The 18,952-nt window shown below is 37.1% G+C and overlaps 3 protein-coding genes across 3 annotated transcripts; 2 read left to right on the top strand and 1 right to left on the bottom strand.

Annotated features, from left to right (window-relative positions):
• The first annotated feature begins 2,362 nt into the window (after positions 1-2,362).
• On the top strand, positions 2,363-6,221 carry LOC110053173 (MORN repeat-containing protein 5-like). Its single transcript, XM_089281553.1, has 5 exons — positions 2,363-2,439; positions 3,547-3,625; positions 4,185-4,299; positions 5,041-5,172; positions 6,085-6,221. Exons 1-5 carry the CDS (start codon positions 2,363-2,365, stop codon positions 6,162-6,164), a joined length of 483 nt encoding a protein of 160 aa, XP_089137679.1. The 3' UTR covers positions 6,165-6,221.
• Positions 6,222-6,826: 605 nt separating this feature from the next.
• On the bottom strand, positions 6,827-11,943 carry LOC110053156 (UDP-N-acetylglucosamine transporter-like). Its single transcript, XM_020759350.2, has 3 exons — positions 11,656-11,943; positions 10,264-10,613; positions 6,827-8,936 (listed from the first exon to the last, which is right to left on the bottom strand). Exons 1-3 carry the CDS (start codon positions 11,828-11,830, stop codon positions 8,316-8,318), a joined length of 1,146 nt encoding a protein of 381 aa, XP_020615009.2. The 5' UTR covers positions 11,831-11,943; the 3' UTR covers positions 6,827-8,315.
• Positions 11,944-12,003: 60 nt separating this feature from the next.
• Positions 12,004-18,192, top strand: LOC110053157 (UDP-galactose translocator-like). The gene is made up of 4 exons (XM_020759351.2): positions 12,004-12,046; positions 13,092-13,429; positions 16,526-16,784; positions 17,627-18,192. The coding sequence occupies exons 1-4, from the start codon at positions 12,037-12,039 to the stop codon at positions 18,064-18,066; spliced, it is 1,047 nt and encodes a 348-aa protein (XP_020615010.1). The 5' UTR covers positions 12,004-12,036; the 3' UTR covers positions 18,067-18,192.
• The last annotated feature ends 760 nt before the right edge of the window (positions 18,193-18,952 follow it).

Consider the following 18,952-nt stretch of genomic DNA (forward strand, 5'->3'; position numbering starts at 1 on the left):
ATGCAAAACTGAACACGCAGTTCAATCTTTATCCGGGGGAGATTATCCCTTACATGCGCTATTTCACGGTATGTGCAGCCCCAGAGCGTATGGTTTTTCAGGCGTTTTGATCAGAAATAGGGCAAGGAGTTTGGCCATTTTGCTCTCAAATAGGGTATGGTTTTTGCTCTCTAGTCTTGAATCGGCCATGCTTGTTAAAAGAAGCTACTTTTTCATCATTATCGGTAAAACCATCAACAAAAGCCCCTCACAGTGACTTTAACATCAGTCTAAACTAGGGAACTCATCATAAGGGAGGTCTGAAATAGGGTTTGATTGAAATGTCAAGTCCTAAACAGGCTATCGAATTTTTGGTCAGGTCATAAATAGGGTAGGGAAAATCTCAGATTTTGGTTGTAAATAGGGTAAGCGTTTTGCGAAGCGGGCCGCACACCTCCATCTATTTTTTCTAGGAATACGTACTGTGACCCCCCCTGGATCTTTATTAAGTTTTGAATTAAATTAGCCTGAGGGTGTTACTCTTTTCTCTTGATGCAAACCGACTTAACATATTTAATTGATTTGACCATATTTACTTTAAAAATGGTCGGGTTTTTTGAAAATACTTCTGGCCTAAATCATAATCCAGATAAATTATGCTTTTCGTAGATCTTATATTTGAAACGTGTAGAACGAAACTCGAAATGAATTGAGTGAGATAAATGGTGCGACTTCATAACTGCTTAGTGTGAATATTAAAGAAACTTTCGTGTAGTCGACCATAATTGCAAAACAATTGTCAACAATATATTGTAAAGATCTAATCTAAAAATAATTTGGTCTTATAATATTTAATTTCACAAAACTCTAAATATTTTCTATCGATCGAGTTTTAAAAAGAAAAATTAAAAACACCGGATTAAGCGTAAACTTTCTAAAAGGACATTTTTATACCCCATGTTAAACCTGATTAAAAGTGTTTTAACAAAACAAGGTTAAAATCTAGTTGCTCGCATGCAAACCCCACAACTTAACTAGACAAAAATGTTAGCAAAGTGGTTTGAAATTTGTCCTCTTAAAATGACTGCAAAGCTTAATTAGCAAATTAGCAAACTTATTTAAATCTGATTTAGTTACATGTAAACTATTGTAGTTTAGTCGATGTGAACGAGACGTAACACGCTTTGTTAAAAAACACTCGAGTTAATGATGACGAACAGTGGTGAAAGAAGTCTCATAGGAGAATAAGCACTCAATTTTACCGCACAGCCCAAGTTTATTCAATAAAGTTACTGAAAGCCGAGCTCAGAATAAGAAATTCCATTTTTTTTCCCTTTAGAATGTCGTTCCTTTTGCTTTAGCGCGCGCATAGAATTTAATTACAGCAGATGAAGTCGTTATGACATAACAGAGAATTTATGAACTATGAATAACGTTTAAACTTGTCTTGGTCATATTTTTGGTCTGTTGGAAATCAAAATCAGAAAAATGCAGTGTATGGGCACAAGTTACGAGGGATGTGAACTGAATGGAAGGTAGGGGAAAAGATACGCAAAAATGTTTTTTCATTTCTAAAACATCCAATTAGGGAACCCAAACTTGTTGTGATAGATGAATTATGACTTTGAAAACTATTTTTGTATGAGGGTCTCAGTTTGGTTAACTGTTCGCCGTATAACGGGCCAAAAATTTAGCCGTTTGGCGAAAACACCGGAAAATTTCAACCGTTATCCGTAATAAAATAATTACCGTGAAACATTTTTTAGCCACGAAAGTGAAAGTCCCAAGATCTATTGTCAAGACTTGTCAAAACAATGGTAATTATTTTCTAAGATTTCTGTGAACCGTAAGTAAAATAAATTAACCGTTAGCCGTCTAAAGCTAAAATATTTCAACCGTTAGTCGTAAAATTCACCACCCCATTGAGAGCCTCCTGTACGGGGGATTGCCTTTTCTTCTCTTCATGGTTCCTCCTCTCTTCTCTGTTCTTCACAAGAACATCTTATTCGATCAGCATATAATGTAATTCTTTTTACCATAAATCGTGAAAAAGATCATGAAATGTTGCAAAATCCCACTCGCAAATTTGCCCAGCTATTTTCAAGAAAACGGCTTATAACATAGTTTTTTTCTGGATGGAGCCAACCTTGGGCGTTTTCTTGCAGTAGCTGTTTATAAAATAGATTTTGTCTTTAACAAGTGCGTGTTAAGTTGTTATGTTACAACATACTGCGTTGTTGATCATTTTTCTAACATTTGAGACATAAAGCTATTGCACCATCTATTTTCAAAGGGATATACCACATTAATCTTTTTATGAGAGATACGCTCTACCGTGTCCTCGTATGTTCGTCAATAAATTTAATTTGTTTTTCAAAACAGAATGGATGACCCGGACGCCATTTATACCTTCCCAAGCTACTTTGCGAGCGAATACCACGGTGGCTTTCAAGATGGCATGTAAGTTGTCCAATAATTAACAATTATATTGGACGAGATTGAGCAAAATATCGTGATTTGCCAGTGGCAAGCAGATCAATTATTTGCCAAAGCCGAAGGCTGAGACAAATAATTGATCTGCGAGACATTTTGCAATAACCAAGTTCAATAATTGTTTTGTTATTCGATCACCATGTTTGTTTTCATTTTTAAATCACTCTCTGGCAGCTCAGGGAAGCAAAATACCATTTTTCACACAAGAGCGTGGTTTCAATTACGCATGAGCAGAATATTATTTGTAGCAAAACTCATTTAATTAGACGGTACTTCGCACGAGCAGACCATTATTTGTAGACAGTTATTTACAGGTCACGTGGTGGGCTCTCTGTCAATGGAAGAAAGAACAAACTGCACTGCATGATGATATGACTTTTTCGCTTATTTTTTCAGTTTATTTCTCTCTCTCTCCTTCAGACTTCTACTTTTTTGTCAGAAAAATGACAAGAAGACTTGCTCCCCCTCCCCCCGAAAAAAAATTAAAAAACGGGGGGAGTGTCCTACAATGGACTGAGCATGACATGAATGCAGGGAGAATACCAAAACTCCTTGTCACCTCATGCTGTGGATCATGGCAACCCAACTTAGCTGATTTAGCCAGAACTTGGGTGTGCCCACTTTGGTTGTTTCTTGATACCACGTGATAAAACAAGGACGTCATACGTTCACAGCTGCATTTGCTGCTGTTGTGTAATACAAATTTGATTCAAAATCATGCTGGAAAATAAAAAATAAGATCAAGGGCTGATTGTTCAAAAAGTAATAAGCACAAGGAATTACTGACTACGAGGAATATTTGCATATTCTTCCAAAATGACACTAGCCTTTAGACGAGTAAAATTTGGAAGAATTTCCAAATATTACGAGTAGTGTAAATTCTAAATTGCTCGAGCTTTCATACAAATACTCATAATCAAGAATGAACGATAATTAAATTGGCCTGCTCTCATCCAATTACAATAAAGTAATTTTCTTAGTCATAGAATAATAATAAAAATTAACAACGGAATACATAAAGTATTATTTGATATTTTGCATAAAGCACAATTTTTTATACGCTTATTTTGTCAGGTTTCAAGGGGAAGGAAAGTTTAAGTTCCCAGGAGGTGTAAACTACATCGGAAAATTTGAAAAAGGCAAGGCAGTTGAAGTAAGCATCTGCATGGGCAGCTTTCATATAAACGTATAAACGAGACGTTTTTTAAGGGAACTCTTAAAGCTCTGCTGGCGTGGGTCGATTTTATTTTTCACCCTAATGTTACATGAAAAGCAATTCCGTTTAGGCCTGTCCATATTGTGCTCTTTAAATGCTGGAAAGTCGCTCACTAGAATGCCAAGAAGTTGCTAAAAAAAAAAAAAAAAATTAGAAAGTTAGCCCCCATCTCGTTTGAATGAACATAAAAGGACAGATCACTGAAGGAAACAGCTATTAGAATTGTGGACATTTACGTTTGATATTGCTGAGATAGAACATAGTTATTAACACTTTCGGAATTGTGGAAACTTACGTTTGCTATTGTTGAGATAGAACATGGTGCCAAAGATCAATGGCCAATGATAAATGAGATCATTTGTTTACCAGTATTTGTTTTTACTCGGAATGTGCGAAGTTTTCTCTCCACCGATAAGCAACTTTTAAATTAACAATAAGAGAAGGGACCTTTACGACGTGTTCTTACGTAAGTTATGAACTTTTTTTCCCTCCGTAGGGATACTTTGAATTTGCAGACGGTCTTCGAATGGAAATGGACATCTGGAATTACTGCGATGGCGACGTCGACAGAGTTTTCAAATCTGAGGATGAAAATGGAATAAAACCGGCTGGTAGTTTAATCTCATTAAATTTACTCTTCTAATCTGCAATACATCGCCTTTTTAACAACCGGTCCGTATTACAGCGAAAAAACAAAACGCTTCCCCCCTCAGGTCTGACATTTGACCAGTAAACGTCCATACTGATGACGTAACTCTACAGAACTTGATTTTGTCTTAACCTCGTTCCTAGGGTCCGGGGAGTGCGGCTGGAATTTGCATCCCCCAGATCAGTCGTTGTGTGCAATGGTTTCGATTTTTGTACTGAGTTAGTAAGTATGCGAACGTAGACTGATTTCCGGTCTCTTGCTTTTCGACGGCGTGAAATATCGACAGGCAAGAGCAGGGCATTTGCGACTTTCGGGTTGAAATTCAGGCGTCTTTATAGAGCTGGAAACGAATTCACAAGAGCCCCAAAATATATAACGAGGGCCTTCCACGACGGAGGAGGGGGGGAGGGGGGGGGGAGGGGGAGGGGGTGGGTGGGAAAGGGCAGGTAGCTTTTTCCCTTGATCCCTTGAAAATTTTATCTTTTCTCCCTTGTTCCCTATTGATAAATTCCATTGCATGTTCTCTAAAAGGTTTTGTCAAAGTTCCCTTTAATAGTAGAGATATCCCTTGTTCCCTCAAATTAATCCCAAAAATATCCCTTGTTCCCTTGAGATAAATGGTCTGTGTTCCCTTGTCCCCCAAAATCCCTGGGAGCCCCTCAAAAATACAGCAAGTCATTTAAACGAGTTTGTTTGTTACAAGGTCGATCTCAACTGACCAATCAGGATCCACCTCAGAACATACCGGAAGGAATGTACGACTGTGGTGATGGGTTCTATGACCCAGTCACAAGGAAGGTTGTTAACTATGACTTCGTCTTTTTACGCAACACTGGTAAGTTGAAACGGGCTGTATGAGAAAGCATACGTAAAGAATATGTTCCAATCCTCAAGGAAAGCACATATGCCGCTTCAGTGCCGGAGCGGTTTTTGCACTGGTCGTTTCGCCCCCAAGTCGATTAGCCCTAGCCATGCTAGTCGGTAAGTCCCCAGTCCATTAGCCCCCATTGACGCTGAGAAATAGACAGTGTTTTCGACTTCTGGTTGGGGGCTGAACGGTTGATTGATTGATTGATTGATTGATTGATTGATCGACTTGAAGACTAAACGACCGAATACCGTATCATTAAGCAACTGGGAACTCACCGGCATTGCAATCTGCACTCCTTCGTGAAAATTGGGCTCGGTTATCGCCGCTCTCGCGGGTTTGGTTCCCGCAGTTTTTCTCCGAGAGGAAGGGGTTCCTTTCCCGAATGGCAGCTGGTAAACGAGCCAAGGTGAAGAGAGGAAAAGACGTTTCTTGCCCAAGACTACAACTCAATGTCCCCCGACAGCGCTTCGAGCCTGGACCGCTCGATCCAGTATCCAACCCATTCGCGACATACTGATGGTTAAACTAGTGCAGACTCCAGACTTGCAGCCGTTTCAAAGTATTTACGTGTGTCTTGTTACCATTAGCTGGTGTAAACGAGCTAACCTCGGCGTTATTTTGGCTAACAGAAAGAGCGAAAATTTTGTGAATTGTTCTTGGTTTTTTCATGGTTGATCAGAAAACTGCAAAACTGTAATATGAGAAGTAATCTAAAGATCAGATTGGGAAGACTTATGGAAAGCACTTCAAAAACAAGACAAAGTCTTTTCTCAGTTCCGCTTATTCTCATATAAAAGTAATCTAAGCTAATGAAAGTTAATAGCTATAATTCGTCGGGTAAATGAAAATTAGAACGCCGTATTTGTTGTTTCATAGATGAAAAAGAACACAACTGGATTATAAACCATTGCAGGAAGGCCTGGGACGAGCCAGTCGGCACAAGAAAAATCCACTAGCACGCATGCGTCAATGATATGTGCTAAGAGACAAATTAAGAAAACAATAAAATTTACTTTGGACGAATTGGGCATTAATTTATTCAACCAAGGCATTGTCTTATTTCATTGGAACATTTGCACAAACATTTAACCTCATTTTTTTTAACTGAATGCAAATAGACATTATCTCGTAAATCGTTCATTTATTCCACTAGTTATTCTCGATTTGACTCAAAATCAAGATATTTGTGATAACAAGGCGATGCGTTTGCTGTTGATAAACACGGCATCTCTCGTCTCCCCCCCCCCCCCCCCGCTCCCCCCTTGGAGCGAGAGGGAGGCCGAGAAGAGAGACCATGGCAACGAAATAACCCGTTGGCTTTCGTAAAGCAAATTTACTTTGAATAATTGTTGGGGTTTGTACTCAGTTGCTTGCATTGAATGGTAAACTTTCAGAGCTTTTCACGTTCGTATGGAGCAAGTCGGATCATAAACTAAGACCCTGAAATGTCATGCTACAACTTGATGCATTGGAAAATATTCAGCTGCGAATTTGTACCCGAATTACAACACGGGCTGACCACTCTATCTCACTTGTCTTACCGGTATCCGGCCGGAAGTACTTTCGTCAAAAAACGCTTCAGACAGCCCAGGAAGGCGAAAAACACCACACGAGCCGATTAACGTTCTATTTAACTTTATTGGGATATTCAGACCGAGATGTAATTTAGATATGCAATTTTTAGAGCTTTATTCATAACCCTAATAGATTCTGTTTGTTTCATATAAACAATTATTAGTAATAGTGATTGGACGGAGTGGAGTACAATACAGGGAGTAATTGGGCGAGTAATTTCAAAATCGGACGAGCGCGCAGTGCAAGGCCGATTTAAATTTACCAGCATGATTAGCCCCCCCCCCCCCTAAACTGTACGTCACGAGGTCCAATCACTACTTAATCGTATTAATAACAAATTTCCAGATTAAAAAAGTCTTTTGAGAACTTCTTTACAGCAAAAAGTCAGTAATGTTTTCCGTAAATTGTCAAAACTATAGGCAACATGAAGAAAGCCATTGAAGCTCACGTAATTGACGTGCGAATAGCGAAGGTATCCAATTACAAGAAGCCGAAATTAGATAATTGTAACTGGACATCCCCGTGATCGTGCACCCACGTGACAAATAGGCGTGCGGAGAACCAATCACAATCGAGAATTTTGCTATAGATATGATTAATAGTATTATTTAGTTCCTTCAAAGATCACAACTTGTCTATCACTTATCTTCAGCTGATCAATCAGGCCTGGATTTTAACATTTTCTACCCTAACATTCCTCCTACATTATACAAACAATGCTGGTAGCATGCACTGTATGTTCCCACTTTTCTACAATGCTTCATGTATGGTTAAATTCTGTCTACCAATCTGCATAAATTATAACCCATTTTTAATAATTACTTGACATCGAATTACATGTAAATTCATAACTAAACTGTTACTTTCCCTTTCAATTTAACTTGATAATTCTAATTTCAAAATTTTCTTCTATAATGCATCCAGCAAATTAGATCTTATTTTACAAATTGTTTTATAATCTATGTTACAACAGTACTGAACACATTCAATAATTAATTGTATAGAAAATTGTCCTAAAATGCACAGAATTGACTTTCACTCAGTGTAGTGGAATGAATTATAAAAGAACTAGAATTAGAGTATACTAAGTGAATATTAGATCATCAGTAAGTAATTAGAGTACTCTCAGAGCACTTCAATCTGTAATTTGAAATTTGTCAAATTTTACCCCCAAAAAATTCACTTCCCATTGGGCAAGTGACAGATAGAATACAATACCCTGACCAAAAAAATCTACAAGCTCCATTACTATAATCTTTGCACATTGAATTAACAGCAACCTTTGTTTTCTTTCTGTATCCATGATGCGGGTAGACTACGAGTAGTCCCTCTTTTGCCTGGTCCATTGAGTGAGACTGTAAATAAACTGCAAGGAAAATTGGAAGTGTGAGGAATAAATGGCCATTTTTTTCTGGTGGTTTTCTTGCGCGTCATGCACGATGGACCAAGCGAAGGAGGGACCACTGGACAGGTAGCATTTTACGTTGGTGTATAACACAGAACATACGAAAAAACAAACTAAGTAAACGCCATTAACTGTACAGCAAAACTGCAGCAATAACAGATAAAGCACCTGCAACAAACAAAACACTTGGAACAAAATCAAATAAATACACTGAAATAATACTAGAAAGAACAATGGCGCAAGATGTTGCAAATCCTTTAGTTATACATGAGGCATACTTTAAGATTAGTGAGACAATAATACCACCGGCAGATGCAAACAGTATAACCAGACAAACTACAATGTCATATCCATAGAAGAATCCCATCCTAGAAATTTCAACCCCATCTTGGTAAATGACCCCTATTAACCCTAAAAGCATTCCAAAAGTGTACAGTTGGGCATTTGAGATCCAAAATGAAGTCCTTCTCTGTTTCTTGAAGATTTTCTCCATGTAAACACCCGCAAATCCCGACACTAAGGAAGCGGCAAGAACTGCGGTCATACCAAGGGGCACAGATTGTTCTTTTTTTGTATTACCATTGTCTGTTAGTAAACTTGTGGTTACTGAAGTGTGTGAATCAATTTGAACCATGGTAACACCCACAGATAAAAGAATCAAAGACACCCATTTTATTCTTGTTAGCTGTTTGTTGAGCAAAGCAATGGAGAAGATTGCAGTGGTAAGGATTTTAAGCTGGTTGGTGATCTGAAAAAGATATAAAAATTGAAACTGTTAGTAATTGATTTAAGCGGTGCACTATATACAGTGTACTGCATATGTAGTCTAAACAATTTTTAAATAAGATAATTTCACGTTAAAACACTGTGAATGCTTTCATGTCACCTTTTCTAATTACTTGTTTCCTCACATCCTTATTTCCAGCTATAAATATGCCCTGCCGTTATTTGTAATTTATTCATAATTTGACAATGATGACATGAAGTTGTCAAAACACCATGTTGCTCAATTTTCATTAATTTTAAAGCTTAAATATTTTTTGAAATCTTTTCTTATTAGAGGTTTTCTGACTTCATAAAGTTACATAATTATACATAATGTACATGAACAATGCACACCTTTAAATATCTTAAGGAATACCTCATGGTTTGCCTGTCTTGAATAGTTAAGCTGGCAAATTTTCAAGTTTGTCATTGGCAATCCATGTTAATCTTCTCCATCCTTAACCATCCTTGTTCCTTTATGGTTTATTATTATCTCTTCAAATGGTGTTTTTCTATCTGAGCGAACGACTAATTTTCAGGTTTCCTTCAATTCAAAAGTTATTTTGTACATGGCCAAGATAACTCAAAATGCCATGACTGAACTAGGAACAATATACATTGACTTTTTCCCAGACTCTTTTTATGCCCTCCACAGGTTGCTAGGCAATATACCTAGTAGATAGATTAAATTGCTTTAAAAATGACTTGTAAGGGAATATGAAATAACTGCACTTTACAAGTAGATCTAGAACTGATGAACAGCAAAGTGCTTTGATTAAGAAAAGTGATCATGACTCATACCTGTATCACAGTTTATAACTGGTATGGACACATATATCACAAACAGCAGTATTAAGAGACTCCTTAATAAGATTTTTTACACAAAAACTTCTACAAGGCTCACAGTCAGAATCTCTATGACAAAATTGTCATGACAACATTGTAAATCAAAAATGTCTTTCTTGTCAGTTCAAACACTAAAAAAAAGTTATTTTCTGGGTCAGAAAGAAATTCTACCTTCAGCAGGATTTCATTTAGATGGGTGCCAGGTATCCCATGGATTCCTATTTGCTACAGATTCAAAGCTATAAAAATACACGTTATATGCTTAAATACATTTTGCCCAATGCTAAAGACCCTAGGAGGGTAGCGCCATAGGCCCCGAGGAAACTTTTGGATGCCCACTCTTCAAACTTAGCTGTAAGCCTTACGTGTGCTGGTGTGCTGACACTGGCAGATAAAGCAACTTACAACTGTTCCACAAAAACAAACAAACCTGAGGAAAAAAAAAATCAAAATGAACCACACACCTGAAAAGTTGTTGATTCCAGATGCGTCATTGCAACATAAACAAGGTTATTCTGTATGACGTATAACACAGATGGAACAGAGAGCTTGATAGTAGCCATAGGATTTGTGAACAAATTGTTGATAAGAAATAAAACAAAGTCTCTTAGATTTCCACACTGAAAAAAAATCACCACCAGCGTTACCAAGAGCTTGACAACTTCTGCTAGGAACACAGCAGTAGAGGAGAAATACATTTTGTTTGGTCTTGTTCTGGAGTAGCGAAGCAGTGAAAAGTAACATGTCGCCTGGAGTGTTAGGACAACAAATATGATGGTCCTAAATAATGCTGAAGAAGTAAATGGTGTAGTTTCTGAAATGCAATCATGAAAGCAGTAATGTAAGTTTTTCCATTTGGCACTGTACAATGTACATCTGAGGCCATTGCAGAGTTACCCAGGCCACTATTAAAGGGACACAGTCAGCTGGTGCACATGTGTATTAGATACCATTTCGTAGCTAATTTGCATATTACAAAGACGTCATCCATACTGTTTTCAACCAAATATGATAAAGATAATATCACAGGATGAGCTAAAGCACACTCAAAACCAGGTTTTTCAGTAAATGATTCAAAATCAAGCAAAATACTGCAAAGACCCAAAGCTGACTGTGTCTCTTTAAATCTACCATCATCCATTGATTTTATATGCCTCAGTGGTATCAAATTTCACATCACATCACACAAAAAATCATCACCTTTACTGTATATTTTAATAATATATAGCAAAAAAAACTTGTGATACTGTGGGAGTTAAATGTGGGTGTTCAAAGATGCTTATTATCATTCTTGATATATTTTGTTCCATTTCTTATTTCTGCTACTAGGGGAAGGGGGATTTGATCGCCTGGCTATATTTTATTTTATATTTTTAAGCCTATTGTATGACCCGGCCCAATATAAGGTAAAACATTTGAAGACCCTAATTTTTTCGCCTGGAGGGTGGGCACTTGATCAACCGTAAATTAAACAACAGAAATTCCCGGGGTGGGTGGATTTCGTATTTCGCAATTCATGTGATCGCCACATCAAATGATACAGCGATCAGAAAATTGGGAGGGAAATGAAATGAACGAAGAGGCCGGCAATCTTCTTCTCTGGGGAAAACACCAGGTACTATACGCACCACTGACCTTCTCAAACCCGAGAACCAGCGATTTCTTTCAGTTACATGTAAAATCGTGAAAAATTTATAGGTGTACAATTGTAAATTTGCATCAAAATATATGTACTGTAAGCTTACTGTATGTTTATGCGCCATTTGAACTGAACGTAACAGGATTCGGTGACATGGCGGACGGAAACTGCATACACCTTAAGATTAATTAAGCTGATATAACATTCCTAAACCTACCTTTATCTTTTTCTTGGACATGATTTCGTGAGTTTTGCTTCATGGATGTAAGATTTTCACCAGGAGCTGAAAATGCGCAGTAGGTGCCTTGCTCAACATTGCTAGGATCCCATTTCCGGTTCGCGTTGGAATTCGCTGACAGCGTTGTACTTGAAAATAACGCTCGAGTACTCATTTGTACACTTGAAAGATTTACTGAGCTACTTCAGTAAGCTATCAATGCAATATAAATATCTTGATGTCTCCCTCCTTTTAGCTCAATATTTCTAGCGTGTATTGTCATCCCCGTTTCATCATGTGATCCGCAGGCGCCGCTTAATCCAGCGGTATTCGCTAGGAAAAATATTTCCCGGCATTCATCACTTTCTGAATCTTTTCAAGATGGCGGCCGGTAAGTCGACAAATAGAGGGTCCTTTGTGTTTTTAAAAGAATCTGTTTTTTTTTTTTTTTTCAATTTAAATCTAACTTCTGTTTTGATGTTTTTTCATTGCATTGACGTATTTTCAATATGTTGTATCATTGTATGAAGTCAAATATCAGTGAAAATTATTATCGATATTCGTTTTGCCGGCATCGCAAGTTGTTTTTCTTTTTTTGCCGGTACGTTAAGCCTCAGGACTCAGAGATCAGTTCGGGAATTTTCTTACCACATGTTCGTGTATTCCAATCAAATGTGACAACCACTCGTTTATAAAGGTCTTTGGCTTAATATATTTGTATGCATCCTATGAAATTGGAACCAGCTCGCAGTTCTTGGTCGACTAAAATCGTTCCTAACAGTTCAATTCCCAAGCCGAGCTTTGTAGCACACACTTGTAAAATCTACTCTCTTGCCTCTTTAGCTACTTTTGTACACGTGTAAATAGCCCCAGGGAGACAAAATGTTGAGTTCTTGTGCTTTAATACAATGTCCTTTAAGTTAATAAATTTAGTCATTATTTATTTCTTATTTAAATGATTGCTAAATAAATCTAATTTTGCATTGTTATACACTGTATAAACAACAGCCTCCATTTGGTGCGAAAATATGCTCAGATATTTTTCTGTGGGCATTATCTGTTCAGAGAAGCAAACTGTTGTTTGAGAGCATAGCTTAAGGAAAACTGTGAGCTTTAAGGAACAGGGAATGTGCAAGGATGAATATCCAAGCATGTTTTTGTGCTAAATGTAGGCTATTGTGTTAATTATGCCTCAAATATTTATCTTGACACAAAAATTGAGAAATATCAGTCAGGTGTTCCCTTGTTTTAACTAGAGCAATTATTCAGTCATGTGATGCATGATTTTAGACCAGTCGCATGGGAGCGAAAATATTTGATGGATTATAAACATCAGTATTTTGTAGAGATGTTATATGTAGTTTCTGAAAATTTACAGATTTCTATTTTGTTCTATTTGTTTTGTTTTGTTTTTGTTTTTTTCAAAAAATTAAAAGCAGGTGGCCAACTTGGCATTAAGGCATGGAGCCTTATCATCCTCACAGTCCAGAATGCATCACTCATTCTAACAATGCGATACACACGGACACTGCCAGGAGACATGTACTTTGCCAGTACAGCAGTGATGATCACAGAGATTGTTAAGGTTTTTTCGTCAATGGTTGTTTTACTGGGCGAGAAACAAAGTGTAGCTGAGTGGCTCAAGTTCTTATACTCTATCACAATTGGTCACCCTCTAGATATGGTCAAGATGCTTGTACCTGCTTGCATTTACACTGTTCAAAATAACCTGCTGTATGTAGCTGTTTCCAATTTGGATGCTGCAACGTATCAGGTACATTCGTGACCAGTATTATTGGTTCAGCTCATTCATTCCAGAACCAGAAGTGTTACATGTACTTAATGTAAGTCAATCTTTGTGCATGCTTTGGGAGGCATAGCGAAAAAGTGTGGCTTAGGGGTTGAGGGTGTCGGATTTGTGATCTGGAGGTATTGAGCTGAAATCGTCGTCCCTGCCACTAGATGGATCTGTGTTTGGTGGTCTTAGGACTTCATTCTTTATAAATAGTCCACTGGTCAGCCTCCCACCAGTTGGGATTTTTACTGCATGTATTTATAACCTTCAGTCTCCTTAAATTTGATTGATTTGATATACCAAAATCCAACCATTCTTTATTGCTAAAATCAACACTTAAATTACGTATATTAAATGAAATTATTGCAAAACATAAATTTAATTATATGACATGATTTTTGGAGTAATTGCATTTGAAAACAACTGTAGTCATTAATTGATAAAATGGCAAAGCCGAGTACATTTTCATTATAGATTGTGGCAGTTTTCTGTGAATTTCCTTTTTTAGAACAGTTCTTGGGTATGTTGCTTGACACAACTTTCATCCTTTCATTCTCTTTTTCGTTCTTCCCTTTGATAAAGTACTCTTACATGTATTGTAATAGTAATACTGCTTTCAGAGGACTGCTCCTCATCAGCCAGAAATTATTTGTTCACTTCCTGCTTGTTAAGTACATGAGCCTGCAAATGCAGACGGATTTCCTTGTGGGGCCAATAACTGAACTCAGATTTAACGTAGGTTAAGGAAATACATGTACAGCTGGTAATGGTCACATTTCATAGCGAAAGCACTAGTACCAGAAAGGCCAGAAAGAAATCAATGCTTTCTCATTTGAAAGTGGGAACAAAGTCTTAATCTGCGGCATAACAGTTTGTACTTGTAGTTGTTCACATGGACAAGGTGCGAACGTGAGTTGATGTTGTTGTCGTTTTCTTGTGAAAATGGTACTAAGTAGTATTCTGTTTTGGTTGCAGCTGTGGGCAAGTGACAGGTAGCAGAATAGAAACCATTATGCCCACAAAATAATCTTGAATTGCTCTGCTTGTGAGACCAGCATTAATTAGTTTGTATTCGTCTTTCAACATCAAACTTGATTCATTATTGTACATACAATTATAAGTTTCAGTTTAAGTTTAAGTTTAATAATACTTTGTCATGCTAGTACAAGTAAATAAATCACGGAAATTACAAAAGTACATGACAGTCTGGAGAATAATTGGGGGAAACTAAATCCCCATACAAAGAATATTCTCCGATATTAAACATTCCAAAAAAAATTAAGAAGTGAAATGTAAAATTTAAGTGCGGCCCAAAACTAGCCTAACTATATTGCATACTAAACTAATTTGACACTAAAAATTATGAAATAAGATTTAAATACGGCTCAAAGCTAACCTAATTAAATTGCATACATGTCACTCACGAGTTACACATGATTTAAAATTGACACAAATGATCTAATAGATAGAATTTAAAACTGCTTAATGAAGGTGCATGCATAATGTTCGATGGAATATCGTTCCAGTCAGCTATGTAGCGATTAAAAAAAAAATGAATATTTAAAGTAATTTGTACCTGTGTTCTTTGGTCTTATCTTAAAATTATGGTTCCTATGCATTTTCGTTAATACACTAAAATCAAAAAACATATGAGGATCTATGTCACAGTGTCTGAAAATAATCTTGTACATCTGCACTAAGCAGATAAACTTCCTTTGTAACTCAAATGAAAGCCATTTCAGGACCCCAAGTCTCTCCAGATATTCTTTCTCTGATCCACAAATGACTTGAGCGGCTCGCCTCTGTATCGATTCAGTCTATACTTTTAATGTGTTTCACTAAATACGGATTTCAGACCTGACAACTATATTCCAAAATTGGACGTACTTAAGTCTTATATGCTATTGAAACTTTTTCAGGATTGTTTGGACCAAAGGTTCGCCTTATCAAACGTAGAACTTTATTAGCTTTAGCACAGATATAGTTTATATAGTAGTCCCAAGACAGGGAAGACTCCAGCCAGACACCAAGGTGCCTTCAATTTTGAAAACTCTTTTCCAGGACACACAGTACCTACTATATAATTACTGTTGTTTATAGCGTCTGCATTTACTTGCATGTAGAGCAGTTATCAACTGAGTGTCGTAAAACCAAAACCAAGTAATCACGCTAGCAAATCATAAAGGACACAGAATACAGTGAACCAATCAAAACTCAGTTTTAAGTAAATACATGTAGCTGTTGATGTGAAGTGCAGGACAACATGTGTGATTGAGTCATGATTGGTTTTGGTTTTATTGCTGATTGAATGAAAAATTGGTGCAAGTTTTGCTAAACCAATTGTGTAGTGCAGTTATGAAAAACTGATTACTTTTACTTGAATGAAAACAGGACTAATGGATTATATTACTTTACCTAACTGTCTGACGGTAAATTGTGCTGCAATTTATTACAAAGTACATGTACCACAACATTACTTTAACTGTAGTATTGTAAATTTGATTTAATATATGGTCTCAAGTCATGTGACCAATCTCACAAACCTTGCATTACAGTCTGATGGCTGTATCGTTAATTTGAAGTTCTTGTAGGATCTTATTTGTATCACCAGAAGTTTCTCAAATAAAATTATAAAGAACAATATAATAAGAATAATAATAATAATAATGATAATGATAATGATAATGATAATAATTTATTAATTTATATTGCGCTTTTTATAGTTTTATAGTTTTTAATGTTTGTAAAATGTTCAGAAGTGTTCGTCTGGCGTTTTGGAACAATTTTGGAAAATCTTCAGAAATCTTCGGAAAGTGATCGGACATCTTCAGAAAATGGTCAAAAACGTCATCATTGTTATGTTTATATAATAAACAATATTACATGCCCGCTTGTAGATACGAATTTTATCTTCTCGTGTTCAACTCCATATCTCACTCTTTCGCTGCGCTCACTCATGAGATATCGAGTTGAACACTTGAAGATAAAATTCATATCCATGCGTGGGCATGTAATATCCTCTATTTACTTAATACATTGTATTGTTTATACTTTTATTGTAATTTCCTTCAACAGGTGTCTTATCAGCTGAAGATTCTGATGACAGCTCTGTTCTCAGTTGCCATGTTGAAGAAGTCCATCGGCAAGGTTCAGTGGCTGTCTCTGTTCATGTTGTTTGTTGGTGTGTCTGTGGTTCAGTTGCAGCCTGTTGATGGTCCTGTGGCACAGAGTCCTGAAGAGACTCTCCCGACACAGAACCCTTTGTCCCAAACACAGAATCGATTGTTGGGTCTTTGCGCTGTTGTGGCTTCAAGTATGTGCTCTGGATTTGCAGGTCAGTTGGGCGTTGATTGTGTGCGTGTTAATTTTAAATGGAAGATGAGCATTTGAAAATGTGATTAATGAACAGCAACTAGTGATGAACAGTCATGAATAAAGGGAAATAGTCATGGTTAACCAGGTTTTTACTTAGTAGTTTGATTAGCTTAAAAAAGCACTCTGATCACCATTTAAGTGCTGATTCCACAACAGCTACATGTAGCTCTCCATTGAAATTATTTTTGGCATTATGAGAATGACTAGACAAGTGCACAGTGTTTTTGCTGCTTGTGAAGTGTAACCCTTACAATTCTTGAGAGCTGACCACTGTGGCTGTTCTCTCTGCAGAGGCCTCTTTCATGCTGCCTTGACCATGTAGGCTGGTGGTTCAGAGGGTGGGAAGAGTGCTATTGAGGCTGATTTATTATACATCCAAAAAACATGAAACAACTTTGTAAGACTTGAAAAGTTGGAATTGTGTCCTGCAATGACCTTGAAAAGTCCTGAACATTTTTAGGGCAAAAAAACAGTGTGAACCCTGTCAGCTTGATAGGCATCCTGTGTTATGTATGTTGTATGCCCTATATGCTAATGCAGAGCAGCATCACTAGTAAGTTGTAAGATATGCTTTCTGGTAGATTATCGATTCCCAAACGAAAATAATTAATGGAGTGAGATGTTAACAGGAATTGGGTTTCACATAGCAATTTTACCTGTATTTATTTTTCTCCGTTTTTCACATCTTTCTCAACAAACCTGTTACTGTATTTAACAAAGGGAGGTGATTCAAGTCTAATCAAGAGATAAATATGACATTGTTGAACATTTAAGTGATCGACCTTGTTTTTTATCATTCAGGTGTTTACTTTGAAAAGACCCTCAAAGGCACTCATACTCCTCTCTGGGCAAGGAACTTCCAGCTCGCCACATTTGGCGTCATCATTGGCACAGTTGGCATGTACATAAACGACGGAGACAAGATTAAAGAAAAAGGCATTCTATTTGGATACCACAAACTTGTCTGGGCAATTATTGCAATGCAGGCTTTTGGTGGGCTCCTGGTGGGTGTGGTCGTTAAGTACGCTGATAATATCCTCAAGGGATTTGCGGCAGCAGTTGCTATTGTGATTTCTTGTGTAATGTCTGTTTATTTATTCAGCTTCAAACTTAGTGTGCCGTTTGTCTCTGGGGCTGGTTTGGTGATGCTGGCAACATATTTGTATGGGATGGCTAAAACACCAGTTTATGGTGATCAACAAAGTGTTGTGAATGGTATTAGCAAAAGAAAGCCAGAGTGATGAGACAAATGTGGAAAATTATGTATCATTGTAGGAAACCACTTTAATATATTCACATGCAACAATCAGATGTTATATGACCAAATCTTCCTTAATTAAAAAGGGATGTTTTTATTTTGAAACATGCATAGTTGTCAGAGATTTATTTCAATACTAGCCAAGCCAAGGCCAACTTCATGTGTGAACTTGCATACTTTGGAAATTTGAGATTAGAAGGATTTGTATGGATGGGTGCTAAATTGGGATTACACAAGGAAAGATGACCATGATAACCGGGGGTACTCTACAAAGTTTTGTATCGCGGGGTCTCTGCCCCGAGGTCCATCCCCTTACCTTTCTGAATACCACTTTGACAAACAAGGTACCCCTTTCATTTGCCTTTTATTGAACAAAGGAACCTCTTTCACATATTCACTTAAGAACCCTGCATTTCTTTTCTAAACCCTTGGAATGAACCCTTAGAAGAGATGTTGACCAAAAAAACAAGTATCATTTATTCAGTTCCTGTTCACGATAAACCTATGAGGGATATATTTGTTTACAAACATTGTTTTTGTTATTTAAGTGTTCAAAGCGTTAAACAAATGAATTCTTTGTTTCACTAGCCAATAGGTCTCTGGTTGGCATATTAATAACAATAGGTGACGTCACTGATATCTTTTGCCATATGACAGATTTCTCTACCCTAAAATATACACCTCAACTTGTGAAATCCCTACCCTTTTACATGCCTTAACCCTTTGAATACCAACTACGCATATATGCGTAGTTAATGGTCGTGTTCTTTGTACCACTTGTGACGTCATCAATTTAAATGTCATTAGATAATCTTGATAAGCTGATAGTAGTACTAGGCTAGCCCTTTCCGCGCAATGGTCAGGTTTAG

This window comes from Orbicella faveolata, unplaced genomic scaffold (assembly GCF_042242905.1).
Source record: "Orbicella faveolata isolate gen_17 unplaced genomic scaffold, um_ofav_v1 contig_48, whole genome shotgun sequence".
NCBI classification, from domain to species: domain Eukaryota; kingdom Metazoa; phylum Cnidaria; class Anthozoa; order Scleractinia; family Merulinidae; genus Orbicella; species Orbicella faveolata.

Bases quoted from the DNA above. Each gene is read 5' to 3' on its own strand.
- LOC110053157 (XM_020759351.2), top strand. The intron at 13,430-16,525 runs GTACATTCGTGA...TTCCTTCAACAG, and splicing joins TGGATGCTGCAACGTATCAG to GTGTCTTATCAGCTGAAGAT. The intron at 16,785-17,626 runs GTCAGTTGGGCG...TTTATCATTCAG, and splicing joins TATGTGCTCTGGATTTGCAG to GTGTTTACTTTGAAAAGACC.
- LOC110053173 (XM_089281553.1), top strand. From the start codon at position 2,363: ATGGATGACCCGGACGCCATTTATACCTTCCCAAGCTACTTTGCGAGC. The intron at 3,626-4,184 runs GTAAGCATCTGC...TTCCCTCCGTAG, and splicing joins AAAAAGGCAAGGCAGTTGAA to GGATACTTTGAATTTGCAGA. The intron at 4,300-5,040 runs GTAGTTTAATCT...GTTTGTTACAAG, and splicing joins AAATGGAATAAAACCGGCTG to GTCGATCTCAACTGACCAAT.
- LOC110053156 (XM_020759350.2), bottom strand. From the start codon at position 11,830: ATGAGTACTCGAGCGTTATTTTCAAGTACAACGCTGTCAGCGAATTCC. The intron at 10,614-11,655 runs GTAGGTTTAGGA...ATTGCATTTCAG, and splicing joins TGTCCAAGAAAAAGATAAAG to AAACTACACCATTTACTTCT. The intron at 8,937-10,263 runs GTGTGTGGTTCA...TATCTTTTTCAG, and splicing joins TGGAATCAACAACTTTTCAG to ATCACCAACCAGCTTAAAAT.